Below are 10,741 nucleotides of genomic sequence, written 5' to 3'. Positions count from 1 at the left end.
TACTTCTAATTTTCTTTTAATTAGTTTCTATGACACACATTATTTTCTCAATGTGGTAATTCTGAGGGAACGACAGCAGCCTTCAGAGTAAGAAACCTCACTAAAGCAAAATGAACCTAAAAACACAATGAAATTGAAGGGGAAAAAAGATTTTCTGAGGTTTTTTTTCCCTCCCATTTGCTCCCATTCCTATATTCTATTAGACCATACAAACAAAGTTGAGCTCAGCTCTTGTTCATTTCACAGATGTGTCCGCTTATTTTGCTTGGCACCAATATTCGCATGGTTTACTATTTCTGCCACCTGGAATTTTTATTTTATTTTTAGATCCCAGTATGACCTGCAGCCCTGAGATTTCCTTGTGGTCTCCCATCCAAGTACTAAACAGATCTCACCACTCTTAGCTTTCTGAGGTAGCCGAAGATTCGCTATTGGGGTGCACTAAACATCCTGCACATGACTCTTTCCTGCATGATTTCGGATCAAGAGTCCAAATTGGCATAAGTGCATTCATGGCAGAGATGTGTTGGCAGGGACTATGGAGAAAAATCAAGAATGTCGGTTGTGGTGATGGGTTACTAAGGGGGGATAAGGAAAAGAAGGAAAAATGAAGGGCAGGGTGAAGAGCTGCCACTGCCAATGCCCTCAGTCTTAATTGGGTAAGGTCCTATAGACTCACCTCCCATCTTCCCAGCACCTTCATTTCCCTACTTGGTGTCAGCGTCTCAGTGCTGACATAGAAAAGGGAGATAAGCCCTGAACTTTTGCCTGCTAAATCCCTTTGAAGCCCGGTCTCCGTGGAAATGAAGAGGGGGGAACATTCCTGTGAAATGACGAGACAAGAAGTCAGGAGAGTGACTTGGAAGATAGCCAATGAGAAGCAGATAATTGGGGATCGGAAAGGGAGGGATTGGGGGGCAAAAGGTCAGTCTTGTCCGCATCGAGTCATGATCCGGTTGCTGTACTCGAATAAAGAGAAGATTTCCTTAAAGATTGGCAGTTTGGAAATTCATTTATTTTGAGATAGCATCGAAGTCTGACACTTGGGACATACTGTAGGTGCATGTCACACACGCCATGGATGGGAAGAAGACAGGTGAGTAAAGCTTGAATGTTGTGCTATTCACCCCAGAAAGCACCTCTGGATTTTGTGTCAGCCACAACCTGAACAAGCCCAGTTCCAGATGTCAGATTTCCCCCCCTCAATTGCAGTCCACCCAAGATGGTTCAACCAAACTTCCAAATTGCAACTCCAAGCAAAACATGTTTCCTATGATATGCCCACCCATGTTGTGAGGCCAGTTTCCCAACCGTGGCAAGTTTTAAGATAGGTGGACTTCAACTCCCAGAATCCCTCAGTGTTGTGGTCCGCCAGCAGGCCGCGGAGCTAGCAGTGGAGTTGGACAGTGAGGAGGCTGGAGAGGAACATGGGCCAGTGCTGGAGGCTGGGGAAGGCCCGGACGAGGGCTCTGCATCCGAGGCAGAGATGGGGCCAGAGCCATCTGGGAGTGATGTGCAAACTCCAGAGCCTCCAGAGTCGGACAGCAGAGAGGCAGAGGAACAGGAGGAGCCTGTTCCTAGTGCACGCATGCGCAGAGCTGCCAGAAGGCAAGAGTAGCTAAAACAAAAGGGACGACTCGGGAGTAAGGCCTGGAGATGATTGGCCCCTCCCATAAGGCTTAAAAGAGCAGCAAAGGCTCTTGGGCTCTTTGTAGGAAAGCAACGTTGCTAAATCTGTTTTCCAGTCGGTGTCTCTTGTTTCTGAACTTTGGCAGGTGGGGCTTTGCCAAGAAAGGCCTTTGGCAGGGTGGCCAAAGAAGATAAAAGGTTTGTGATAACCCCGAAGGACTTTTTCTGAAGGACTTGTTTTGGAATTAATTTGGACTAAGCTGGGAATGAAGTAATTCTCAGCAGTTATAATAAAACAGTTTTGTTTGAGACTAATTGTGTCCTGTAATGACCAGGTGAGCCTAGCTCACAACACCCAGTCAGTCAGCTAGCTTAAACTTGCCATGGTTGAGAAACAGCATATTAGACAATAAAAATGCAACCATTACATAGACTCCTTGTCTTCTATCAATTGCTTCACTGAGTCGCTATAGCGAATAGCTTGAAGATCCTAAAACCCTGAGACTATCAACTTCACAGACATTCAATAAGCCCTCATCACCCAGCTGAGAACCCACCCAACTTAAACTCCGAGATACAAACATCAGGAGGGTTGTGGAACGTCCCAGCGAGGTGATGGGTGCTTCTCCTACACGAGTGCTGGGGCAGACGTCAAGAACTGGAGCCGACCAAGTGCTTCTCAAGGGCCTGCATGGGCACACACTGCAGATTTACAAGGTCAACCCTTCCCGAACCCAGTATTTTCAGAGATCCAGTACAATCCTTGACACTTCCACCCAAAGCGGCCAGAGGTCCCACATATCTGGAAGCCACGGGGTTAGGAAAGGATGCCTACGGCCCCAGCTTCCCAAACCAGAAACACTCCATTCTCCTTTTATGAAATTTCTTTCGCTCGTTCCTCCTCCTCCTTTTTCTCCTCCGCCACCTTGTGACTGTTTAAGGCTTCCCGGGTGTGAATTTTCTGGTGCTTCACGAGAACCGCATGATGGGGGAACCGTTTTCCGCAGATGGCGCAGAGGTGCGGCCTCTCCCCCGTGTGGACTTTCCGATGCCGGATGTGGCTGGCCTGGTTAGAAAAGCATTTCCCGCAGGTGGCACACTTAAAGGGCTTCTCGCCCGTGTGAATCCTCTTGTGCACCATCAGAATCTGCCACTGCCTGAAGCTCTTCCCACACTCGGAGCAAGTGAAGGGCCTCTCCCCTGTGTGCACCCGGTGATGCCTGTCCAATTGGGAGGATGTGTTGAAGGATTTTTCACAATCTGGGCATCTGTAGGGCTTCGCCTCCCCGGAGCAGGTAACTTCCTGTCGCTTAACAGTCATGGCGCAACCACCAAAGGCTTCCCCAGACTGGGTCCATCGGAAAGGCTTCTCCCCGACGTGGACTTTCTGGTGGCTGAGCAGCTGAGACTTTTGGGTGAAGCTCTTCCCGCACTCCAAGCAGCCCATCTGGTCTTTTTTAGCATGGACTCGGTAGTGCCTGGTAAGGACCCAACTGACAGTGAAGCTTTTCCCGCACCGATCGCACGAATAGGGCCTCTCGCCCGTGTGGGTCCTCTCATGCACCACCAGGGCCGATTTGAAGCTGAAGCACTTCCCACAGTTCTGGCACGCGAACGGCTTTTCACCCGTGTGGGTCCTCTGGTGTGCGGCCAGCACGGTGCTCCTGCTGAAGGTCTTGCTGCAGACGGAACAGGTCTTCTTCCCCCGAATCCGATATCGTTTCTTGATCACCGTTGGGCTTAGGTTTCTCTCCTCTCCTGCCAGAGGAAAGATTTCAACCATGGGCTGACTTGAGCCATCTTCTCTCTTCTGCTTCGAAACAGCATCGCGGCTCACCAAGGCGTCTCTGTCCTCCTGGGGCTTGGGGAGACTATCCCAAGGAGTCCCCTGGAGCTTCGCGGACTCGGTGTCATCCCCCTCTTTCAACTCAGCGATCCACTCATCAGCAGCTGGAAGAGAGTGGAAAAAGAAGTTACTCAGAGAGCCAAGGACCTGATTTTCAGATCAACAATCTACATCCCTCACTGGCTAAGCCGCTGCTTCCTGCTGGATCATGTTGTGGCCCGCCAGCGGCCAGCAGAGCTGGCAGCAGAGTAGGACAGTGAGGAAGTTGGGGAGGAAGTTGGTTCAGTCCTCGGGGCTGGGGAAACTCGGACGAGGGCTCTGCCTCGGAGGCAGAGAGGGGGCCAAGGCTATCTGATAGTTATGTGCAGCTTTCAGAGTCTGACATTAGCGAGGAAGAAGAACAGCGTGAGCCTGTCCCCAGCGTGCTCATGCGCAGAGCTGCCAGGAGACAGAAACAATTAAGAAAACAGGGTCGACTTGGGAGTAAGGCTTGGAGATGATTGGCCCCTCCCATAAGATATAAAAGGGAAGCTAACAGATATGAGCTTTTGCAGGAAGCTATTAGTTCATCTGATCAGTAAAAGCTGTGGAAAAGTCCTGTTTGACTCTAAATGTGTCTTGTCTCTTGTGCTAAATTTGTGTGACAATTAGTTCTCTGGCAGCATTCCAAGGGAGATAAGGTGACTGTTTGTAAACACTCCCCTGCAAGACTGTTTGATAAGCCTGTCGGACTGGGCTGTGAATAATTCACAGCCGTATGAATTAAAGAGGTTTGCCGGGACTACGTTTGTGCTGTATACTTTCTCAGGAAGCCTAGGTCAGAACAGATCAATGCTCAGATTCTGATCTTGGATAATGCTATTTACTGATTCGTTTCTACATTGTTCATTGCATTTCTAGGCCATTTCTAGAAATGCAATGAATCACCACTGTTCCCCAGGCAGTGTGAATTCTTGAAAGTCAGATTTACTATATCTGAGTCCTTTGAGGTAGGCCAGATCAGGAAAGAGACTCCACAAGAAATCCTGGAATTCATCTTTACTGATCCAGATTACAGGGAATCCTTGACTTATGACCCACAACTGAGCCCAAAATTTCTGTTGCTAAGTGAGACATGTGTTAATTTAGTTTTGCCCAATTTTATGACCTTTGTTGCTATAATTGTTAAGTGAATCACTGCAGCTGATATGTTAGTAACCTGGTTGTTAAGTGAATCTAGCTTCCCCATTGATTTTGCGTCTCAAAAGGTTGCAAAAAGGGATCCCATGACCTTGGGCCACAGAATTGGTTGTTAAGTATAAACCAGTTGCCAATCATCTGAATTTTGATCACATGATCACGGGGATGCTAAAGGTCGTGTGAAAAATTGTCATTTTTTTTCAGTGTTGTTGTGATTTCGGTCAGTAAATGAACTGTTGTACATCGAGAATTACCTGTACAATAATCCAACCCTTGACAGCCACACAGTGTTTCCTCTCCTCCTTATTCTAAAAATTTCTCAGTCCTGATAGTTTTAAGGTATGTGGACTTCAGCTTCCAAAATTCCATGCTGGTTGGGGAATTCTGGGAGCTGAAGTCCCCACACATTAACAGTAAAAGCATTTAGGCTTATATACTGCCTCATAGCGCTTTATAGCACACTCTGCGAGGTTTACAATGTCAAAGCATGTCCTAAAAGTGCTTTTTTCCAAGAGGCAGCTGGACTTCCTGATTTTTCTTTGAAGTCGTTTTGCTTCTCATCCAAGAAGCTTCTTCAGTTCTTCTTCTTCAGAAAGAAAATTGGTGCTGCCATGAGGCCCTGGAAGAAAGCTAGGAATTAAATCTAAATGATAGTAAGTTATACAGGTAGTCCTCGACTTACAACAGTTCGTTCCGAGTTACAACAGCACTGAAAAAAATGACTTAAATCCTCTTAATATACTAGTTTCTCATTGGCTCTTTTCTTTTCTTTTTTTTTAAAATAATCTTTATTAAGTATAAAAAGATAAAATATCACATTCACTACATACATTATAAAATATGAAATAAAGAAAGATAAAAGAACATTAAGAACTGAAGAGAAAGAGAAAAACATGGAAAAGAGAGAGACACACAGAAGAAAAGAAGAAAAAGAAAGAAGAAAAATAGAAAATACACACAATATAGTAATACAAATTACAATATATATATATATATATCTATACGTTATTGACGGTGTCTAGTTGTTAATTTTGTTATCTTAGGAACCTTGTTTTTGATTTATCCATTCATGCCATTTGTTCCATACCATATAATATTTCGAATCTACCTTATCCTTTAATTCCAGTGTTAGCCTATCCATTTCAACACAATTGTAAATTTTTTGAATTACTAATTGTTCTGTTGGAATTTGGTCCGTTTTCCAAAGCTGAGCGAATTCCAGCCTGGCTGCCGTGATGACATGCAATATTAAATATTTCAATTCTTTCCTAATATTTTCTCTAATCATACCCAATAAAAAGATTGGGTAACCTTTTCCTGCCTGAGTGCCCAAAGCACGCGCGAACCCCCAAAATGTAATGCACGTGTGTCCCCGCACACACCCCACCCCCTGCACATCTTCAGCAGAAATCTGACGACCAGCCGACCGGTGGGAGGTGCACACGGATGCGTGGCGGAGCTGAACTGGGGCGACAACTCGTGTGCCCACAGAGAGGGCGCTGCGTGCCACCTGTGTCACACTTTGCCATCACAGATATACATCCTGGCAAGCGATCTGAGCTGTGTGTGCTAGTCTAACACATTTATCTTACCTTCTGAATTGCCCCCATCCTCCTCCTCTTGCTTGATCTTGCAATCAAGCTGCCTCTCTGCGGGAATTAATGGCGTCTGCTCAGAGGTGTGAAAACTCACAGCCACCTCCTGGATCAGCCCTGGCCCCTGCAAGAGTCCAAAATCTGACTTAGGGATACAAATAGCCCTTGACTTACAACCCTTCATTCAGCAACAGTTCAAACTTAGAATAGAATAACAAGAGTTGGAAGGGACCTTGTAGGTCATCTAGTCCAACCCCCTGCTCAAGCAGGAGACCCATTTCTGACAGATGGCAGTCCAGTCTCTTCTTGAAAGACTCCAGTGATGAAGCTCCCACAACTTCTGAAGGCAAAAGCTGTCCCATTGGTTGATTCTTCTCGCTATCAGAAAATTCCCTACTGACTTTGGTTGTGGGGCGCTGGCAGGAAATTGCCTTTCCTAATAACCAGGGTGGATTTGATTTAAATCGAGTTGATTTAAATCACAATTTAAATCATGATTTAAATCACTAGTAAAAAGGCTTGATTTAAATCAACTCGATTTAAATCATAATTTTTAAAGAGCCACTGTCATCTCTGCTCCTCCTTTGACCCACTGTTGACTCACCGATAGTCCCAGTGTTGCAGAATATACAGCCTCGTGCTGCATAACTAAGCTCCATTTCATGCTGAATAAACTAAATGATTTATGTATCTTAAATAGAAAACTGTTTTACGATAGATTTTTACCCCAAAAGTTTTTTATTAAAATAAATTCGATAAAAATAAAAAAAATCCGATTTAAATTAAAAAAATCCGATTTAAATAAAAAAAAAATCTGATTTTTTTGATTTTTGATTTTTTTTTAAATTTGATTTATATGCCGCCCTTCTCCAGAGACTTAGGGCGGCTTACAATGCGTTAAGCAATAGCCTTCATACTTTTGTATATTTATACAAAGTCAGCTTATTGCCCCCACAAACTGGGTCCTCAATTTACCTACCTTAGAAAGGATGGAAGGCTGAGTCAACCTTGAGCCTGGCGAGATTCGAACCAGCAGTAATTGCAGGCAGCTGAATGTTAATAACAGGCTATAACAGGCTATTAGTCTGCTGCGCATTTTTAAAAAATCATTGATTTTTATCCACCCTGCTAACAACTATGGGATTCAGTTAGCATTGGCTAGCCAGGACAGCAGGAACTGACTCTCTTGCATATTACATGCACAACTGCGATTATTGTCTGAAAACTTCCCGGTGTGCGTATCACATCTGCAGCCCTTGGGATTAATGAGGCAAAATCGGCCAACTCGCTACGGCCCGCTCACCAGAGCCAAATTGCTGCGGAAGAACTCACCACGGCCAACTCGCGGTGGGAATATTCAATGGTTCAATTTGATTATTTAAAATAATGTTAAAAATATTTTTCGTTTTTTTGGCATTCACATTTCCTTTTGTCCCTCCTTTGCCATCCTATCTTTAACGATTCTGTCAATATAAGTAATTATGAGCTGGAATAGACCATGGCAACAGGTCAGCCAATGAGGACTGTTTGGAAACTGAAACATAGTATTTGTTTGTATGGGGCCATAAGAGACAGTTTATTTATTAGTCCAATTTATATGCCGCCCTTCTCCGTAGACTCAGGGCGGCTTACAATGCATTATAGCAATAGCCTGCATACTTTTTTTTTTTTTTTTTTTTGTATATACCTGCTTATTAGGGCTTTTGGCCCCCCCTAAGTGGTGTTGTTCTATACAAAGTCGGCTTATTGCCCCCACAATCCGGGTCCTCAATTTACCTACCTCGAAAGGATGGAAGGCTGAGTCAACCTTGAGCCTGGTGAGATTCGAACTTGCACTTGCACGAGCTTGCACTAATTGCAGGCAGCTGGCAGCAAAGGGCTAGCACTTAACAGCACTTTAGTCTGCTGCACCACCGAGTTTGGAGTCTGGGCGTGGCTTAGACTTGCTGAACTGTATATAAGAGTTGGTTTGGCCTCTGTAATGGCTGCCTCTGTACAATATATACCCTCTGTATCTCTCTACTCCAGACGTCTTCAAACTTGGCAGCTTTAAGACTTGTGGACTTCAACTCCCAGAATTCTCCAGCCAGCATAGCTGGCTGGAGAATTCTGGGAGTTGAAGTCCACAAGTCTTAAAGCTGCCAAGTTTGGGGACCCCCGCTCTCCTCTGTAGACTTGCTTCTAGGAATATTGCTTCTGTGTTCCTGATACTGTATGCTGAATTCTGCTGTATGGTATTATTTATAAAGAAGTTTCTGATATAATTTGACTCCTGCTGAAGTTCATTCACTTATGTGCTGATCGGATGTGCGGCAACAAACTGACAGATTCTATTCCACTAATTCTTGGATATTAGTGTCACTCTTGTCCCACAACGAGTTGTCCCGCGGCCAGTCGGCTGAGGTGAATTGTCGTAGATCCTAATGAGGCAGCCACCCTGGCCTGAAACTTGTCAAATTTGTCCCTTCCAAATGTTGGTTGCTTTTGTTTTGCGTTACAAACCTGTGCCTTAATATATAGACAGTCCTCGACTTACAATCTTTCATTTAATGACTGTTTGAAGTTACAGCGGCACTGGGAAAAGTGTCCCGTGACCGTTTTTTTCACACTTATAACTGTTGCAGCATCCCCTGATGCTAACTCAGACACTTGACAACTCACTCATATTTATGACAGTTGTGAGATCCCGGGGGTCTTTTGCATCCTTCTGCCAAGCAAAGTCAATGGGGAAGCCAGGCTCACTTTACAACCGTGTTACTAACTTAACAACCGCAGGGATTCACAGCTATGGCAAGAAAAGTTGTAAAATGGAACAAAATGCACTTAACCGCTGCCTTGTTCACAACAGAAATTTGGGGCTCCGTGGTGGTCATAAGTCGAGGACTAGCTGTTCTTATTTTATTGATCAATTTTTTTAAACACCCCCCCCCAATTTCCCTCACACTCGGTGATGTTTTGCACGGAAGGAAATTCAGCTAACCCAAAATGCTTCACCCTCGTTCCGTTATCTTACAAATGCAGCTAATTTTCAAGCGAAGAATTGTGGTTGCGTCAAACAACCTAGGGATACGGAGGCTCAGTGGCTAAGACGCTGAGGTTCTCGATCAAAAGGTCAGCAGTTCGGCGGTTCGAATCCCTAGTACTGCGTAATGGAGTGAGCTCCCATTATTTAATTTAATTTAATTAATCATATTTCTATGCTGCCCAACTCCCAAGGGACTTGTCCCAGTTTCTGCCAACCTAGCAGTTCGAAAGCACATAAAAAATGCAAGTAGAAAAATAGGGACCACCTTTGGTGGGAAGGTAACAGCGTTCCGTGTGCCTTTGGCGTTTAGTCATACCGCCCACATGACTACGGAGATGTCTTTGGACAGCGCTGGCTCTTCGGCTTTGAAACGGAGATGACTACTGCCCCCTAGAGTCAGGAACGATTAGCACATATGTGCGAGGGGAACCTTTACCTTTACCTAGCAACCTAATCCACATTCAGTAACACAAAAGGCTAGGATTGTAATCTTTAAACCATACCTCATATGACTCTGATTTGACCTCCTGCTGGCTCCTCAGGAAGTCCTCGACCAGAGCCACCGCCTGGGAACAGGTGTCTGCTCCTCCTGCTCGGATCCAGCTCTGGAGGTCCGATGGAAGGCTGGCCAGGAACTGCTCCAGGATCAGCAGCTCCAGAATCTGTTCCTTGGTGTGTCTCTCCGGCTTCAGCCACTGGAGACAAAGCTCCTGGAGTTGGCTATGGATCCTTCGGGGGTCTCCCACTTCCTGGCAGCAGAACTGCCGAAAATGTTGGCGCTGCACCTCCATTTTCAGGGCTTCCCCTCGCAAGATGGCGGCCTTCACCTTCCCATAGTCCTCCCGATCTCTGGCTTCCAGACTTCGGAAGACCACTTCGGCTTCTCCACTCAGCGCTGGCAGAAGATGGCCCACCCACTGTTCTGAGGGCCACTGACAGGCTTGGGCCACCTGCTCAAAGGACGCTAGGAAGGCCTTGGTATCTTCCCAAGGAGAAGCTTCTGGAAACCCTGGGTTGTCTTCTCCTGTGTGGGCAGGTTGCAGGGTTTTGAGGAACTGCTGCCACTGGGCTTCCCAGCGTTCTTCCATCCCATGGAACGGTTCTCTTTTACTTTTCTGTGACGTTCCCCATCCCGGTTGCTCCGAAAGGGACGGAGGCTGAATTTCGCAGGGGAGTTTTCTGAGATCCGTTTCTTCTAATTTTGGTTCTGAAATATAGAGAGGCTGAACTGGATTGGTGGGATTTTCTGGTCCTCCCTTCCACTGGGGATCTGCACAATTTTTCTCTTTCATTGCTTTCTCTGCAGGCTCTTTGCTCTTGGATCTAGAATTTTTCAAAGATCAGATTTAGCAGACCAAACGTAAGGAACCTAATATACAGTAAGGGCCAAAATTGTGGAAACCTTTTGGGAAAAGTGTATTTTTGAGGTTTGATGGCTAATAACACCACTTTTTTTTTTTTTTTTTG

General features: G+C 45.5%; 1 protein-coding gene across 1 annotated transcript in view; it reads right to left on the bottom strand.

Annotated features, from left to right (window-relative positions):
* Positions 1 to 10,741, bottom strand: part of LOC148115850 (uncharacterized) — a 15,106-nt gene continuing 4,365 nt past the window's right edge. The window contains exons 2-4 of the mRNA XM_087884206.1: positions 9,778 to 10,597; positions 6,247 to 6,373; positions 1 to 3,579 (exon numbers count right to left, since the gene is read on the bottom strand). Of these exons, the coding sequence (XP_087740332.1) occupies positions 2,504 to 3,579; positions 6,247 to 6,373; positions 9,778 to 10,597 (2,023 nt within the window). The 3' untranslated portion in view covers positions 1 to 2,503. The remainder of the gene's footprint in view (positions 3,580 to 6,246; positions 6,374 to 9,777; positions 10,598 to 10,741) is intronic.

The sequence above is a fragment of the Pantherophis guttatus genome, chromosome 2 (genome assembly GCF_059756535.1).
Source record: "Pantherophis guttatus breed Tessera chromosome 2, ASM5975653v1, whole genome shotgun sequence".
NCBI classification, from domain to species: domain Eukaryota; kingdom Metazoa; phylum Chordata; class Lepidosauria; order Squamata; family Colubridae; genus Pantherophis; species Pantherophis guttatus.
This window is presented reverse-complemented; position numbering and strand designations above follow the sequence as displayed.